This window comes from Salvia hispanica, chromosome 6 (genome assembly GCF_029641045.1).
Source record: "Salvia hispanica isolate PSC_SH4W2 chromosome 6, Shi_PSC_v1, whole genome shotgun sequence".
In the NCBI taxonomy this organism is placed as follows: Eukaryota; Viridiplantae; Streptophyta; class Magnoliopsida; order Lamiales; family Lamiaceae; genus Salvia; species Salvia hispanica.
The window spans coordinates 41743778-41762996 of record NC_142697.1 but is presented as its reverse complement, the minus strand read 5'-3'; the positions used below and the strand labels follow the sequence as shown (position 1 = coordinate 41762996).

Genomic DNA, 19219 nt, shown 5'->3' with positions numbered 1-19219 from the left:
CTATTTTTGAGAGATCACTTTATAAGGGAATACTTAAGTAACTCAAATAGTGTTAAATAAATACTTTAATTTTTACCTAAAAAAAATAATGTAAGTAGTTTGAGACAAAAAAGAGTAGTAAGAGTAACACAATTAATTTACGACGTCAAAGACTGAAAAAAATGTAAATGTTAAAAAAATTTGTGAGCTCACATTGCTCCAAGACGTCGCTGATCATTTAAGGGAGAGCATTCGGATTATTTGATTTTTGCCAAATTTGATTTGGAATTTTGAAATTTCATGAAAATGAATTCAATCTGATCCAAAATCTGAATATGTATAAAAAAAAATAAAAAAAAACAGATTTGATCCAAAAATCTAAAATTGCATAAAAATTAATATAATTCTGAAAAATCCAATAATACTCCAATGCTAAAATCCGATTGGAGGCGCGCGCGGTCCCTGAAATCCCAAACTCCGAAATTATAAACAAAAATTCCTTAACACTCCCTTTTTCAGACTCAATAAAATTAGGAAAGATTAACAAACTTGAAAGAAGTAAGCTAAGTAGTATAACAAATTTGATTCAGCTTACATTCATTTAGAGATCTTATTGTACACAAAATTTCGAATACTATTAACTCGATCACATGGAGATTTCTACACACAACTGACAACACAAACCAAATTTGGCTGTACAACTCTCAGTCGTTTTTAAAGAATTTGAAAGAAAGCAAAAAATGAATTTTTTTATCACATGATCTTCTCATCTTCGTAGTGAAACGGCAGTGGCACTGTCTTGAAAGCTCGATATTTTCCAACGTTGTTGAAGTGTTCATTCTCCACCCTGTTCAAATCAAACAAGTCTATTTGTTAAAGCCATTTTCTATATTACATGTATCCACTAGTTTTAGGCTTTGGTTTCTGCTAAAAGATTAGGTTGTGTTTTTAGAATTTTTGGAGTTCTCTGCATCTGAGAAAGATGAGGTTCATGAACAAACCTAAAGAAGTTCCAAATGCCACGACGCAGGATCTCTAAGCAGGCAATGAGTGCAACCATGCCCTTTTCGTGGAGGAATGAAATTTGAAAATCAAGAACTAGCTGCATCCATACTAGCCTCAGAAGGATGTTTACTACCTGCAATTCAAGTTCGTTGGAGCGTTCAAAACTGCAGTTTTTGCACATTGCAAACAATATAAACAGACCAAAAGAGATCTTAGTAGAATACTCACAATGGCAACAAAGTATACAGCCTTGTTAGAAATCAGCAGCTTGTCTCTCAGCCATGGATTTCTTGAATTCCTTTGCAAAAGGCCCCAATCGATGACTATATCCCAATATGTGTTGAAAATGGTTGTAAATCCCGACGTTGATGATGCCATAATTCTCCAGAACATGAGGCTAGGTGGCTTTGGCTTTTGATTTTTCTTTTGACCAAATATTGTCCTCGCCACAAGCGCCACAATAGTTGAGAAATACTTTAAGGCATTGGCACCTTGACTGCGATCTTTCTCCTCAATTAAGCGACGAAGGCTCTGAATTAATGTAAGCAACAGAGTTTAAGTTTCGGTTGAGAGTGAGAGAAATGAAGATGACTGACATGAATCTTTTGTAGTCTCAACTCATTACCTGAATTAAACGCGACCAGAATGGGATGATGGCAACAACAATGTACAGAATATCGTAGTTCTTGCTGTCCTCCAGGAAACTATTTGTCCGCGTTGTGAAATCTCCCGAAAAGTAGTAGTAGGCATAAAAGAGCAAACATCTGAAAGCTTGCACCTGAAAGGAAGATCACAAGCAAGACTAGTTCTAAGTACAAATTCATATTCTTGATTATGATTTAATTGAGGGTGGTTACAAACCTGACTTGTTAACTGATCTGCCAAGAAGAAATCAGAAAGAGTGATCTACATAAACAGGAAGACAAGAAGTGAGAATCGAGGTAAATTTTCTCAGTTACTCATGTCCTGTCTATTTGTACAAGTGCTTTTAAGTACCTTGTAAAGTGGAGCACAGACACAATGCCATGCACTGTGTATGAGAAAATAACGGCTTGAACGATATATTATGTTGAATGGGCAGATGGTTATAACAAACACAGCCTGTAAATGAAACATCCATAAGTTAATAATCTGCACTAGGACAATCGACACATGTATGACTCTTCAAGTAAATAAGGATCTTACAGCGACTAAGGTTAATGGAACCAATTCCGTTAGAGTACTATATTCTTTTGTATTTGAATCCATCTCCATGTCGAGGTTTGAAAGCACAGCTGCCAACGAGAGTACAGATAGGCCAGAAGCAAGGAGGAGGACTTCTCTAAAGCCTAGTTCTGTTCCTGGTTTGAATCCAAATATAAAAGGGTAGTTCACCCGATACCGCCTCCAAAAAAAAGTGTCTGCTCCATACATGAGCATGTGCAGGACAATGAAACCAAACAAGCTGCATTCATGAAGATTATAGTTTTACAATATTTTATTACAATGGAGAAATGAAGAAAAAGAAAAGTGATTGTGGTTTTAACGTGTGAAAGTGGCTAAAAAAGTACCTATAGAGTGGAAATATGGATTGCATGTATTTTGTCTGTTCCTCCTGCTCTAGGAGAGCACGGCCATGCAAACTGACCAGTATGGCAACAATAAGTGCTATCGAGCAACCAGTAAACAGACCTAAAGATAACAAATATTTCACCTTAGCCAAACAGTTGAAAATAAAGAGTTCTTTGTTCCTAGAGAGTCAAATCTTTTAATCAAACTAATAAACTGCCAGAAGATGAAGCCAGTCCAAATTTTGCATATGAGACATTTTATTAGGATCATATCAAGCTTACCAAGGAAGAATGTTGTTCTGTGCTTCTCCTTTTTATGCCCCGGCTTCAAAGATTTCATCCCTTTCCTACGATTTCCATTTGCAAAGTACTTGATGAATGTGGCTTCTATTCTTTCTATGAGCTTGTTCACCTGTCAAAACCGGACAAGGTTTAAAATGCAAAACCTCGCAAGAGTAAATCAACGCATCTCAGAACACAAACCTCATCAGAGGTGCCAAGATAAGAATTGTCCACCATCTCTAGGTAAGCTTTTGAAGCACTCCTAGAGGTGATCTGCAACAAACAACTCCGAGACTCAGCAGCAGCAACAACAAACATAGAGATGCACATGTCAACATTGAAGCAAGCCAGCAGTATGTATCTATACCTTGTCATACTTCTTCATTATCTTGGAGAAGGCAAGCACATTCATGAAACTGCAAAACCAATTGACCATAATCTAAGTCTACTTCACTTCACCACCACAACAGTGAAACAAGCACATTCAATTCATATTGCATAAAACATTTCCTTACCAGTAGCTTTTGAGCAACCTTAGCTGCTGGTAAAATTCAGTCAAGGCCTGTCTCAGTTGCACTTCCGCCTTCGTTAGCTCATCCTTGCTGAACGATAAATCCGATTTGGAACTCCCAACCATAGTCCTCAAGGTCGAAACTGGAGTATCCGGTTCGACATTGATCTTCACATGATCCAACACTTCCAAAGAAGCAGGCCTAAAAGCCCTGCTTCTCTTAGCCCTCACCTCTCCATCTCCATCCCCGCCTTCGGAGCTCATCTCAACTTCCTGAATCGCATCCAGCTGCAATCCACCTACATAAGATTATACCCAAACCTCACACGTTGATTAAACACCATCAACATACTGTTTTCTATCTAAAATTAGGTCAACCATCAACTTGTGCATTATCAATCAATTCAATCCCCAAATTTATAACAAGCCCTAAAATCACCAAATCTGACCTTGTTTGACTCCATTGACAGAAGCAACGACGGTTGCCGGAGCCGCAGAGCCGACAAACTGAGCGGCAACCGTGGGAGGCTTATCAACTATAATCCTCAAAGCAATTAACGCATCCATTTGCTTCGTGAGCTCCTCCGCCTCCACCTTCACTTGCTCGACCTTCTCCGAGTAAAATTTCACCACCTTGTTGAACTCATGATCGAGCTTCCTGAAGAACTCGAGCTCGATCTGTCCGCCCTCCTCGGACGAGCGGAGGAACATCGTCTGGTAAAAGCTCTGATCGGATCCCTCCTGCTGCACGGAGCTCACCAGTATGACCTCGTCGTCGGCCTTCTTCGGAGATCCCCTGAGGTTGTTGAGGCCGCTGAAGGCTCTGTACATTGTGAGCCTCCGCTTCAGCGAGCGCGAGCGCGACACCTCCGGCGGCGGCGACGACGAGGCGGTGTTCTTCAGGAATGCGATGTGGTTTTTCAGCAGCGTCTTGAGGCCTTGGTAGTCCATGTATGCTGTCTGCCATTCCTGCACCATTTGGGAAGCTAGCTCCCTCCCGAACTTCATCTTTCCGTATCTCTCTCTGTGTGTTGTGATGGATTGATTGATTAATTGTTGTTGATGAGCAGATTATAAATGCATCTCATTGTCATTGTTGTTCCATTGAAGAAAGGAGAGAGGGCAGAGTGATGATTTATAAGAAGAAGTTGATTCATTGAAGAAGGAGAGAGGAAATGTGATTAATTTTAATTAATTAATTGGAAGAAGGTGAATTGGTCGTGTGATTTATCAAATCTGTCTCTGATAATTTTGGATTATTGCTTAATTAATAATTCCACCTTTCACGCTGTGTTGACTAATGCAGATTTGGTGTGTGTGTGAGTATTTCATTTCCGGCTGGAGATTGATGTGTTACGCGCTAAATTAACTCCGTCTATTTCTGTTGGAGAATTAATGTCTACATGTTTTTTTGACATCAATGGAACATGCATTTTTTTTGTGTGAGATATTTTCAATAAGTAATAAGTCTGTTTTTTTTATAAGTATTGATTTTTATTTAAGTTCTAATATCAACTTTATACAATATGATTCAGGTTATTTTTTTGAAATTGATGTAAATTATTGGTCAAGATTAATGTTATAACCTCATAGTAAAGAATAAAATGATTTATTTGCGATGTTAAAGACCAGAAAAACATAACAAATGTTCAAAGAAATTGAGTGCGGAGCATTCAAATTTCGATCTGGTCGGATTTTTGTCAAATTCGATTCGACAATTCAAAATTTTATGAAAAATGAATCTGATCTGATCTGACTTGTTGAAATATATGAATATGATTATATGAAATGGAATTGCAAACTTCGAAAAAATAAACTGAAATTCATTACACTCTAATTGTCTATTTCGATCAAATTCCTTCTTTTTTTGCATGATTTTTGAAGTTAAACATTCTAGTTCTTCTTGAAACATGACTATTGAGTTTATGGTCGAATTTTTCTAAAGATTAATGAATTTTATTTCAAATCCTATTATTTTTAACGTTCTTGGGTTCTCAATACATGTGTAAATTGATCTTTTTGATTCCCAAAATATGAATTTTTTTTTTTTAAATCGAGTGTTAACCTTTAACCTTTCCATCTTAAAAGGATAAAAACTTTAAAATAATAACTCAATTTCTTAATTTGTGGTAAATTTGAAAATATCGTCAATCATCTCAAATTGTAGATTCAAATATATGAAACTAAGTAAAAGGTGTTGAATTTGCATTTAACTGTTACTTTATTCAACCTCGATCGGTTGTGTCTGTATTGGAATAAGGTCTTATGGTCTAATATTCTCAAATTTCTTTCGTAATTACCCATTTTTCTTAACCACTTGTATCTATCTGACCTCACTTCTCACAAGAGTCTATGACATACTAATAACTTATTCTTTGTAGTGTTACTCAGTTGAGACTAATTTTTTAATATTGTAACTAAAATATACTATATTCCAACTACACACCACATGGAAACTAATTTAAAAGCAAATAAATAAAGATATACACAAGGGTAAAACATGCAAGTAGCTAATAGCCTAATACTTCATGTTGATGATGTGATGGTACAACTTCCTAATAATATTTTCGTGTACGAACAGAACAATATGCTCATAAGTTTTGGCAAAACATTAATAACATGACAAGGACCATTTAATATACTTGTTTCAATTTAATGAGAAAAAATTACATAATTGCTGGTATGTTATTTTCAATTGCAACTTGACATTTAGTGTAGAAGATGGACTTGGTCATGTAGCAGAACGGCTAGTCCAATGAATTCATAATTTTAATTTTCAATCGTACTTTGAAATGTACGTCTGTAAATAAATAAATAAACATTGTGAATTACTAGTACGACTTAGACGAATTCTATAACGAAATGAGAATTCAAAATTAAATGTACATTGTATCCAAAAATTAGCATAAACAAACAGTTGCAATATAGTTGATGACTTTGCCCGAAATCTGATTAAACAAAAGTGACAAGAAGTTGAAATTGTTTACATGTAGCTTTCTATTTTTGTTGATCCAAAAGAATCCCTTTCATGCAAATTTTTAAAAGCAAAGTTGTCAACGGGTTAATAGTAATATATTCAAGAAATTAGTCTTTTATCAAACATCCTCTCATTCTCCAACCTGTACAATCTAACAAGTGCCTTTTTCTCAACCTTTGATGTAACATTTTTTCTCAACCAAGTTTTAGCCAAGTTGATTGAAAGCTTAGGATAATCGGGTAATGTTATGCTACACACCGTCGACGAACTTGAAGAAGGATTTTCAAGCAGGCAACGAGCGTTACGACAGCTCTCCTATGAAAAAATTCAGTTCCATTGAAATCAAGAACTGATTGGATTCAAACAAGTCTCATAAGCAAATTTACCACTTGCAGCAACTCATCTAAATTGCACCAGTTAATTGATTCTCTGTTTTTTTTTCTTATAACAAGAAAATTGGTCAAAAAAGGACACATAAAAGGAAAATAGATCCAATCAATGTTAAATTGTGTATTTAATTAAATACACAATACCTTATACAGAATTAAAATATCCAATCTATATTTCAAGATTAACTCTCAAAAACAAAAAAAAAGGAAAATAGAAGATGACTGGAATCCTTTTGTATATTTATCATATAATAATAAAAAATAATTTTGTAGGATTGGAGAATATTATATGTGAGACATTGACTATGGTAATTACATTTGTTTTAAATTAAAGGCAAAAATACAGGTTTGGATAATATTACCACATATGAATAAAATTATCCTAACAAGAACCTGTATATTATGACTATCATCTTCCATAATTAGTCACAAATATACCAAATAAATAAAGAAATTCAAAAGCATATACTTTATTGAATTATTTATCCTTTGGTCTGGTAGAAGTAAGAACACGCACAACACACACTACATTATACACACATACATAAAATAGAATGGACATTGGGGGTATTCTGCCTGTCATAGGAGCCTATTTACTCTTGTATGCCTTGGTATGTCTCGGTGTTTTTGTTGGGCGTATTTACTTTTTTTGTTTTGTAGGGACAAGTTTCGTCTCCGCTCCACCGGTAAGGCAGCTGAGCGGGGCTGGAATGGTGTTTGACATGTGCACCAGCAAGGAGGGAACAGACGGTGGCTGCCCCATCTGCCTCAGTGAGTACGAGGTCGGGGAGCAGCGCACAACAATATCCGACTGCAGCCACCGCTTCCACGCACTTTGTATAGAGACATGGCTCGAGCACAAGTTCACTTGCCCCCTATGCAGGCATAACCTTGTTTGATGTACACAATTAATTTCATTCAAATTTAGTAAAATTATGTACATCAGCAATTCTAATAAGAAAGATATGTTCCTTCCTATATAGTTCCTCCAATATTTGTAGTGTATTGAGCTAATAGATTTATTTCAAAGGCTAAATAGACGAAGAAGTGAAAAAACATACGAGGCAAAAATGAGTAAAATCATATAAGTCCCCACAAACAAGAGGAGAATTCATATAAACAAACACATAAAATTATAACAAAACCACAAAGAGTCATTAGGCCTACATTGGGCAGCATAGGTTGTCTCTTTATTTCAAGCATACGGCTCTACGCAGAGCTCAATATGCATCACAACACAAACAGCAAAGTAAAGAAGAAACACACAAGTCTTTTATTTAGCAGAGCAGTAGGAAGCGGAAATGGCAATGGCAGCAGCAACATCATCAGTCATCATACTGCCTGCGGTGGTGGTGTTGCCTGCGACGCTTATCCTCGTCCTCAGAGTCATCATCATCTCCCTGCACATTATCCATGTTTAGATACTTCACACTAAAACTCCACCAACATCATCAAAAACAGCATACTACATATGTTTCAAGAACATGACACAATTTGGACATCCTATTACATCAATGAAACAAGCAAGAAACCAACTTAATGACAGCTCAAGACATTGTTAGGTCACTCTGAAATCAACATGATATGAAATCCTAGTCCTTTAATATTTTTATCCCAATCCTAGTCCTTTCAACATGATATGAAATCAAACAAATTATAGGAATAGTCAAAGGTCCATAGGATATCACAAGTTTTCAAGTCATCTTAGGTGGCATTCAGTTTGTTAGTGAGATACAGTATGTGATAAACCAAAACGAAGTTTGGTTGAGAAAAAGGCAACCAAAGAGATAAGATTAGACATGACATGTAGTCACAAGTAAACAGGACAATCGAACGACACTTAGTGAACAACTCTTTTAGCCTAAACTATATTTATCCATCTAAACAACAATGAGTTTTAACCTACAATGAAGAAGCTAGACTAACATGGCAATCGACCGACACGTGATGAACAGCTATTTTAGCCTAAACTGTATTCATCCATCTAACCAACAATGAGTTTAACCCTACAATGAAGAAGCCAAATTAATATGATTACCATTCAATCCTAAACCTTAGAATCAAGATATGAACTAAAAGGTAAACACAGACACAAACACAAACATTAAGAAATAGCAATCGAATTCAAATAAAATAGAAGAAAACAAACATATTTCTTGCGGCGGCCGCCTTCATCATCGTCCCTGTCGTAGCTAGGCTTCTTGTAATCCTCTTCCTCAGACCTCCCATAGCTAGGCCTTTCATACCCCTCACTCTGATACTCACTCCTCTCCGGCCTCCGCCCGTACCCCCCACTCTCCTCCTCACTCTTCCTCCCATAACCACCGCCCGATCCATACTCCGATTCCGACTCCTGCCTCCTCCCATAACCACCACCCGATTCAGACTCCTGCCTCCTCCCATAACCACCGCCCGATCCATACTCCGATTCAGATTCCTGCTTCCTCCCATAACCGCCGCCCGATCCATACTCAGATTCAGAATCAGGCCTCCTCCCATACCCGCCGCCGCCTCCGGATCCGTATTCGGATCCTTCCTCCCCATATTGGGGCTTCCTACCATACCCTCCGCCGCCGCCAGATCCGTATTCGGATCCTTGCTCACCATATTCAGGCTTCCTGCCATAACCTCCACCGCCGCCGCCAGATCCGTATTCAGATCCTTGCTCACCATACTCAGGCTTCCTACCATAACCTCCGCCGCCGCCGCCGGATCCATATTCGGGCTCCGATCTACCGTAATCGGCCCTCCCGCCGCCCGATCCGTACTCGGTGGGGCGATTGGCTCCGGGGCGGGGCTTGGGGCGGGCGTAGCTCTTGTACTCGTTGTCGAGGGCGTCCTGACCATAAGCGGAGGGCTCGGCGGAGGAGGTGTACTGGGGGCGATCGTAGTCGAAGTCGTCGGAGGCGGAGGAGTTGTTGGCGTAGCAGGTCTCCTCGGAGGGGGGGAGGGGGCGGCCGTAGGTCAATTCGATGTTGTAGCCGCCGCCGTAGGGGGTGGGATCGTACTCATCGAAGTCGTCGACCTCATCGCCGGTGTCGTGGTGGCCTTTTGGGAAGTAGGACATTTTCGATTGATTGCTTTTTCTGGATATTTTTTGTGTGTGAAATGCGAGGCTCAATTATTAGCTATTTATAGTAGTCGGAATTTCGTCATCCGATGCAAGTCGTTATTGTAGTTTGGGACACGTGGCGCTTGGAAGAGCAGCTGCCACGCGTTGCTGCGGATTGATAGGATCTTAATGATTGATTGTAGTTGTACACTGTCGGCATGATTTTTTTTGACGAAATTTCAATATATTTGACCGAGATAGATAAATTGAGACGATAATAAAAGAGGTAATTTCGCAAATTTGAAGATTTCTCATACTAATATTTACTATTTCTTTGTTCTTAATTTAGATCAAATATTACATACTCCCTCCGTCCCAAAATAAATGACCATAAACCTTTTAACACGGAATTTAAGGAAATGAGATTTTCTTAGTAAAATGAAAAATGAATAAAATAAGAGAGCGAATAAAGTAGAATGAAAAAATAAGAGAGAATATCAAAAAAGGAAATGAGTCACTTATCTTAGCACGTCCCAAAAAGGAATATGAGTCACTTATCTTGGGACGGAGGGAGTACATTTTTTGCAATACATAGGGTAAAAAAGATATAGTACTGAAATAAATCAAATCAAATCCCAATAACTATAATAATAAATCATAAAATATAGCTAAATAATATTAATATGGAGGGATACAAAAAGATAAAGTACTAAAATAAATCAATACCATTGAAGCTATTTTTCTACTCTATTTTAAGTTTTAGTAGTTGTTTTTGAGTAGAGATAGTTGGTGATTTGAGTAGAAAATGGGTAGGAGGAGAAAGGTTGAAGAGAGGGAAGAAGAATGTGAACAAGCTGGCCGGAAAGCTAAGAGAAATAGTGGTGCTTCAACATGTTGTAAAGCCAACCTCAGCTTGATTGGTAACCACCACTTTCCTCTTATTAGTTTACTTTATTGTAACCTCATTTCATCGTTTTTCATCACATAAGTAATGTATATTTTTTGTTGACTTGTTCAGAGGTTATGAAAGGTGATCGGAAGGAAATTCCAGAGGCAGTCAAAAGATGGGTTGAACATTATGAGAGCAACCAAAACTCCGCAATGGCCAAACTCTTAACTATGCTATTTCAGGTTATTATAATAGCTAGATTTCATCACTTTGCAAATGCACTATCACTATCACTATCACATGCAGGCTTGTGGAGCAAAATACAGTATTCTGGAAAAGGATATTGATGAGACCAATGCTGACAGCGTGGTTGCTCATCTTGTCAACATGGTACGTGTCCTTTCGTTCTACAAAATCAGATGAATTATTCATCTGTCTTGTTATTAAAACACATTTCTTTCACAACTTAATAATTAGGGGGAAGTTGAGGCTTATCCGTGCCCCAAAAGAGGCTTCAAGAATTTCAAAATAAATCTTGTAAATTGGTGGGACAATTTGGTTACAGAATGCCAGAATGGAGCACTGTTTGATAAGGCATTGTTTCAGAAATGTTTGTGCTACATCGCTGCGCTGTCAAGGTAAGTACATGCAATCAAGTTTCCAACAAGATTGAAGTAGCTTTAGCAGTTTTCTTTGGGAGTGCCACTCCTACAATTTGTCGGCAGATGGCATCGTTGATGGGACTTCAACTCGTAACATCCTTCATCAGAGTTGCTAACATCCTTGGCCCGCAGAGGGAAGCCACTCAGAGGCAGTTAGATGCTGAAAAGGAGAAGAATGTTGATGGGCCTCCACTGGAGTCGCTCACTGAAAGCTTATCGTTGACAATTGAGAAGATAACTACACTGGAAGCGATGATGATGGGAATCTTTACTTGGTACACTTTCTATATTCTCAAGTTTTTGTTCATTAACTGTGATAAGATCTTCTGTATCCTCAAGTTTTCATGCCGCTTTAAGTTCATGATGAATACCTTTTTTTTTGTTAAGGTTATTCAAGCATCGTCGCCTAGACATTGATCCAGATATCCGATTGTCATGCGTAGAGTCATTTGGCGTGTGGGTACGGTCATATCCCTCACTTTTCTTGCGGGATGAATATGTAGAGTTTCTTGGATCTCCATTGCGTGACGACAATGTAAGTTCCATTTGGTTAAATCATTGTTGAGTGTTCTTTTCTTCCAAATGCTGAACATTTTCTTGTTTGTAGATACCTGTTAGAAAAGCTTGTGTCCTTGCATTGCAAAATATTTTTGAGGTGGATGACATTGCACCATCTCTGAAACTTTTCAACAAGAGATATCAACAGAGGATGCTTCAGATGGCTTATGATATCGACATATCTGTTTCAGTATGTGCAATAGAGCTCCTAAAACAGCTCTTCACGTAATACGACTTGCAATTATATAGTATGTGTGTGTGTACATTCGACATAATGCAAGGTGATCGTACATAAAACAATGGTTGAGCAGAGGGGACTTATCTGATAACTAGACATAATACATCAAACTTGTCGTGATTTGGGATATATTGCAGACATGGACTTGTATCTGATGAAGAAGCAGACTCTTTATATGACTTATTAATCGATCACCGACCTGCTGCTCGACGTGCCATTGGAGCACTAGTATATGTTGATATGATTACTCACAATGCAGAATCTCACTCAACAGGTTACCACTGTCTACATATGCATCTAAGTATATCTTAACTCTTCCATTTCCCTGATTACCATTTTATACTTTCAGACGATTCTCCCGAGGTCCACATCAGTATAATGTTGAAGGCACTCAGAATCTATCCTTTTCCCACTCAGGGTCTATGTTTCGTTGATGCTATCTGGGATTACATGGCAGCCATGAAGGTACGAAACTGCTAACGATACGTTCAGTTAAAAACGTTTAGAGATCACTAGTTGGAAACATCCTTGCAGGATTGGAAGTGCATCATTGGCATGCTTCTGCCAGATTATCCATCAGCTGAGCTTGATGATGAAGATGCTACAAATTTGACCAGGCTTCTCTTTGCATCAGTTAGGAAGGCAGTCGGAGAGTGGATTAGCCCTGATACTAACACTAGAAACCCGCGTCATACCAAAGCTCAGAAGGTTATACAGTTACAGTTTTCTCATACTAATTTGTTTGTCAGAATTCCAAACTAATTTGCCTGCTTTCTCTTTACTATTACCAGAAAAAGTTTGAAAACAGTAAGTGCGACATAGCGACTGCCTTGCTGGAGACATATCCCTGGCTCTTGCGCAAATTTATGCCTGACAAGGACAAAGTAGTTCCACTAGTACAAATTATTTGCCACATGAATCTTAAGGGACATGGACAACAACAGGTGGATACCTTAAATTGCTTTTCTACACAGTTTAATAACACTACAGTGAAACAATATATGCTGTGCTCTGTCTATCAGAATTTCAAGGATATTCTGAAACTTATAATAGAAGCCTATTGCAAGCATGAGGACGAAGTTACTTTGAGAGCATGTGCGAAAGCATTTAAGTTCTGTGCCTCTGAGAGTCGAGGGGAATTGCAAGTCTTTGCCCGTAGTCAGATCAAGTGCCTTGGGGATGATTTGGTTGCCAAATTAAAACCGGCTATGAAAGTCGTTGTGGTAGAAACCTTGCAAAGCTAATACTTTATGTATTTGCATGATCGATGATCGACTCTCTTCTTGTGTGCAGAATGGCGGGGATAAACACTCCTTGCTAGTAATTCTGAAAAGGGTGCATGAACTCCACTTTTTTTTCAACGTTCCTCTATGCCGCTTGTATCAGGACCTAGTAGATATTCGTAAGCGTCTTCAAGTAGATGACGAGGTCTGCAAATGTCAAAACCATTTGCTCTTCTATCATATCATATCATGTCATGCTTCTTGAGATGCGGTTTTTCTATACAGGTTGGTCCGTTTTTGTTGCTGAATATGTTCCTTCATGTCTCTTGGCGCGTGCACCTGATTCGATCTAGTGGAACATTTTCAGCGACATCTTTATCGTCCCTATTACAGAAGCGTGATGCCTTGTTGGAAGATCTAAATTACTTTTTATGCAACTCAGTTGGAATTAATAAGCCCAAAACTATTCTTGCATATCGGGTTAGCACTCTATCCTACGATTTCTTAACATATGAGCCGGCCCTGCCTTGTTTTGACATTGCCGGTGTGCATACTTTTGGTAGGTCTGTGCTACTCTGCCATGTGCCTGGCGTTTGTTCGAAAGGACTAAATTTGCGACGACAAAGCTGGAAATCTTGGGGTACAGTCCAGATATAAAAATTATTGAAAAGTACTGGAGTATGTGCGAGCAACTGCTTCAAGATGAAGATGAAGGAGAAAACGGAGAACATGCTAAAGTATTAACGAGGATCGTTATGTTTGCTCTAGTCAATTTCGCGATCACCGATCCTGATGCAGTTGCTAAGGTATCTCAACCTTCTGTTCTGTTTCTAGATGTTGATAATGTGAATCCATATATAAGCATGTTTGGTAGTATATTCATGGTGTTCTGACTGAGTGCAGGAACATATTGTCTCAAAGGTTATCTCTCATATGGAGAAGTATGATGCTATTGTCAGTGACAGAGTTAATCAACTAATTACTGTCTTAAAGAAAAAAGGAGGCATCTCAAATATTCTTCTAAAAGCTTTGAAAATGGTAAGGCTAATCTAATTTTTGTAATGATAGAATAGCTTTGTTATTGAGTACTTCACTAATTTTATGGTCTGAGTAGGCATTCCTAAGGTATAGGGCCTGTGGTTATCATGAAAAATCAAAATCAAGCAAGCTCGAGGAATGTAAACGTCTTGCTGCATATCTATGTGGGTTGTACGATGGTGCTACTCGAAAGGAGTATAAAGCTGATATTTTGAATATTGTTAGAGAAGGTATTGATTTTGCATTATCCGATATGCGGCTGTTGTTTCTCACGTGTGCAATGCAGCCTTTTGTGTTGAGACTTCCTCAGTCCGCCATACCTGACATGTAAGTAAGAGCTTCTTCTACTTCCAACACTTAAAACTCACACTAATCACATTTACATGTTTGTGTGACTAGCATTGAAGGAGTTAAGAGAGTACCAAGAAAGTTTGACTGGTGGGTCGAATGTTGGCTCAACAACAAAAAGACAGATTAAGATCCAAGTGTTTGACGTGCTTATTATACATTTTTGGTGACAAATATCACAACAATGAAGCGACTCTACAAGGAGAAAGGCTTTGTTGTAGGCAAACTTGTAGTGAAAATGATGATCAGATACTACTTATTTTTCTTTCATTTTTTGTAATTTTTTTAGTGAGAGTAGGACCCATAATTATCATACTAACATTTTTGTTAGCATGAAAGGAAATGGAGTAATCATAACATATTTCGTACTCAATTGCTGGTCATCGTTTGGTTACTGTGATACTTTGTAATTTGGGTTAACTAATAATTTTGGGAGTTTGGGTTAGGTTCGCATGATCCATTAAAATATATTTATTTTAAAATATTACTTCATTTGTGCATAAAAAATAGGCTCATCTTTTTGGATATCAACAAAAAATAGTTTCATCCAAAAATAGAAAGTTTCCCTCAAATCATTATCCTTATATTTCTACTTAATTGCACACCTATCATCTATCCACTTATTTTATTTTTCTCTCATATTTCATCTACTTTTCTTTTTCTCTTTCCTACTCTACCCTAAACTATTGAGTACTCCAACCTTTCTCTTTCGTTCTCATATTTTACTCACTTTTTCTCTTTTTCTTTATTACTTAACACACTTTTTTTCTTTTTTACTTTATCAATTTATCATTAAAATTTGTGCCGTCTACCCATGTGACTTTTTGGTGGACGGAGGGAGTATATTTTGTTTTTATTCTCTAAATTCGTGTAAATCATGTTTAATCGTGTAAATCAAGTTTATCAGGAGTAATATTTAGGTTTTAATAATGTAAATCAGATTTGAATCGGGGCTATTATTATGTTGTGTATGAGTCGAATTCAGTTTTGAATGTACTAGATTTGGCTAATGTTCAACATGAGAATTTCCTTAACATGTCGGATTCAAATTAGATCTTACTATTAGATTAGGTCGTTATCAAGTTGACCCAATAACCACTCAACCTCACGATTTGCCACTCCTGTTTGAAACATAGTGGAGTATAAAATTCCATCGAAAACTTTCTCCATAAGATTATATATCACCCTTCCTTTTTCCATAATAAAACAAAAGGTATAATCCACATTTAGTAGGCAGTGAAAAGTTTGGAATTCATCCTTTATTAATATGATCTCCACCATTTACAGTTTCATCAGGCTGTAAAGTGCAGTGAATAATCTGTTATATATCTTCATCTTTATGATACGAATTATTAAAGTCGAATTTTGCAGATTACGCAAAAATGAAAAAAAAAAAAAAAAAAAAAAAAGAGAAAAAAAAAAAAAGAGAGAGAAAGGATAAATCTGTGATTATTTTCTCCCATCATCTGATAGGGGCTTTCAATCCCGACAGACGTGGATCACTTTCCATAAAATTCAATAAAAATTTTCATGCATACGTTTAAGAGGGAACTACACTAATAGTCCCTGATCTTGCCTAAAAATACATTAATTGTCCCTAAAAATATTTTATATCATTTTTGATAGGATAAGACAAAACTAATCTTAAGTACCACTAGTGTGAATATTTAAAATTATGGGGCATTTTGGACCTTTCTATTCTTTTATTTTTTTTTCATTTTTTCTTCCATCACCATTTTCTTTTATAAACTCAATTATACTTTCATTTAAATAATATTTGATGCTTTATGATTTCAAAATTTTAAATAAGAAAACATATGTTTTAATTATGCTTTATTAATTTTTAAAATTAAATATTATTTTTTATACAAATTAATCTATATATTTGCGAAGAAAATATTATATTTAATAGTAATATTTTTAAATATAAATGTTAAACTGAATTATAGAAAATTCTTTGCGGGATTTATTTTTACTTAAAAATTTTACTAAATATTTTAAAATTTTAGAAGAAAAAATATTATAGTGAATTATAGTAATTTTTTATTCAAAAAATATTACTTAAATATTTAATTGTTACTATACTTAAGTGATAAATAAATATTTTAATTGTGTTAATTAAAATATAGTATAGCGAAGCAAGTAACATTTTTTTACTAAAAAATAAAATGAACTGTAGTAATTTTTTCATTATAAAGCTTAATCTATACATTATTCAAGTAATTATTTAAAAAATTTAAGTGAATTAATTTAAAAGAAAATATTTTTGTTGTAAAAGGTGCTTTTATGTATGTCTAAAATAATTACATGATTGAAGAGGTACCAATTATAATTTCTAGGTACCAAAAATGCCCTCCATGACATTTAGGAGATTTTTCAAATGTAGAGGGGTATAATAGACCGACATGTACTAAAAATGTAATTTTTAGGGACCAAAAATGCTATAAAACTTTTGCAGGGACCATTGGTGTATTTTATAACAAGATCAGGGATTAATTGTGTAGTTCACTCTACATTTAAAAAGTGTGGGACAATAATTGATTTATAAAAAATTTATTATTAGAGGAAAATTCCAAAAGTTTGGAAGAAGTTATAGAAAACTTCAAAAGTTCATGTATTTTCAAGCGAATTACCCTTTTCATTCAAACAACGTCATTTAATACTCGCTGCTTTTTGCTACGTTAGCACTTCCAATGAACACGTCAACTTTAATTTATAGAAAAATTAATTTTTGCGGAAAAACAGAAAAACTAAAAGTTCACATTGTATCCTTTCGTTCTACCGAATCAGATGAATTATTTATCTGTCTTGTTAATCAAACACATTTCTTTCACAACTTAATAATTAGGGGGAAGTTGAGGCGTAGCCATGCCCAAAAAGAGGCTTCAAGAAATTTCAAAATAAATCTTGTAAATTGGTGGGACAATTTGGTTAGAGAATGCCAGAATGGAGCACTGTTTAAGCTTGCAAGTTTTCTTTGGCTATGCCACTCCTATAATTTATCGTAGGATGGCATTGGTCATAAATTATATCCTGGCATGTTTGGTAGGGGTGATAACTCATCTAGTTGTTCATGGATTTCCATCTCTAGATGAGTTATCACCCCTATCAAACATGGCCTAAAACTATAACTAATTTAAAGAGTATAATTTATATTACAATTTTTGGAAATTTATCTTTTACTAGTGATAAACATTCATAAATTATACTACATGGAGTACATAATTAAACTTTATTAAAAAAATTTATTTATATACGTTTATGAAAATCGAAAATTTTAGGTTCATAACATATGAAAATTGAAAAATTTTGTATTTGTTCAATAGCTTGTTTTTCACTTATGCATGATTTTCAAAACGTTCTACCATTCTGAATTTGTCTTTCCTTGTTAGATTTTGATATTTTATTGGGATTTGCAAAATCATATCTCTAAAGTAATTGTTAAACAGTTTTACATGAGCATGTTTGTATTCTTTAATACTGCAGATGAAGAAGAAAACAGAGGATATGCTGAGAAGACTAAAGAATCAACGACGATTGTTATGCTTACTCTGCCGATTTCATGGTTACCAATACTACTACAGTTGCTAAGGTATCTCAACCTTTTGTTTTCTTTCTACATTAATATTATTTTTGTATGTCAAGGTTTTTAATTATTGCAATCTTTTTTGCTTAGTATTTCTTTTTTTGCTATGTGGGTGATACATTTGTCAATTTCGAGGGAAAGATAAAGCTATATTTAAAGTATGAAGTGTTTTTACTTATATGTGCATTTTTTATACTGACTACAGGAACATCTTTTCTCAAAGGTTCTCTCTCATATGGAGAAGTATGATGCTATTGTCATTTGTCACTGACAAAGTTAATCAACTAATTAATGTCTTAAAAAAAAAAGGAGGCATCTCAAATATTCTTCTACAAGCCTATGGTAAGGATAATCTAATTTCTATAATTGATAGAATAGCTTTTTAATGGAGTACTACTAATTTTATGGTAAGAGTAGGCAGGTATAAGGCATGCGGTGATGATGAAAAGTCAAAATCAAAATCAAGCAAGTGATTCGAGGAATGTAAAAGTCTTGCTGCTCATCTGTCTGGGTCATACGTTGGTGCTATTCGAAACGAGTATAAAGCTATTGTTAGAGAAGGTAACGATTTTGCGTTCTCATAAGCACCAAAGCAGTTGTCATTTCTCAAGTGTGCAATGCTGCATTTTGTGTCCAAACTTCCTCGGTCTGACATACTTGACATGTAAGAGCTTCTTCTACTTCCAACATTTAAAAGGCACCAAAGGGTACCGACTAATCACAGTAGCATCAAAGGAGTTAAGAGAAGAACTGGATATGTGAAGAAAGATGAAGATCCAAGTGGTTGGCGTGCTTATTATACATTTTTGGACATCCTTGGTGACAAATATCCCAAAAATGAAGCGGTCCAGAATTTATCCTTATCCCACCATAACATAGAAAATGATTTATCTAAAATCCTTTAATTTTAATTTAATATAGTTCAAACTACT

General features: G+C 36.1%; 2 protein-coding genes and 1 pseudogene across 2 annotated transcripts; 1 reads left to right on the top strand and 2 right to left on the bottom strand.

The window, feature by feature from the left end:
- Positions 1-528: 528 nt before the first annotated feature.
- Positions 529-4475, bottom strand: LOC148923831 (phosphate transporter PHO1 homolog 9-like). The gene is made up of 13 exons (XM_089061963.1): positions 3777-4475; positions 3332-3626; positions 3184-3232; positions 3018-3089; positions 2817-2946; positions 2535-2655; positions 2170-2428; positions 1981-2085; positions 1846-1890; positions 1610-1762; positions 1213-1515; positions 981-1117; positions 529-826 (listed from the first exon to the last, which is right to left on the bottom strand). The coding sequence occupies exons 1-13, from the start codon at positions 4333-4335 to the stop codon at positions 733-735; spliced, it is 2322 nt and encodes a 773-aa protein (XP_088918089.1). The 5' UTR covers positions 4336-4475; the 3' UTR covers positions 529-732.
- A 3276-nt stretch (positions 4476-7751) lies between these two features.
- LOC148923830 (glycine-rich protein) lies at positions 7752-9806 on the bottom strand. The gene is made up of 2 exons (XM_089061273.1): positions 8843-9806; positions 7752-8093 (listed from the first exon to the last, which is right to left on the bottom strand). Exons 1-2 carry the CDS (start codon positions 9758-9760, stop codon positions 8019-8021), a joined length of 993 nt encoding a protein of 330 aa, XP_088917399.1. The 5' UTR covers positions 9761-9806; the 3' UTR covers positions 7752-8018.
- Positions 9807-10550: 744 nt separating this feature from the next.
- LOC148923829 (sister-chromatid cohesion protein 3-like) lies at positions 10551-19192 on the top strand (annotated as a pseudogene).
- Positions 19193-19219: the final 27 nt, after the last annotated feature.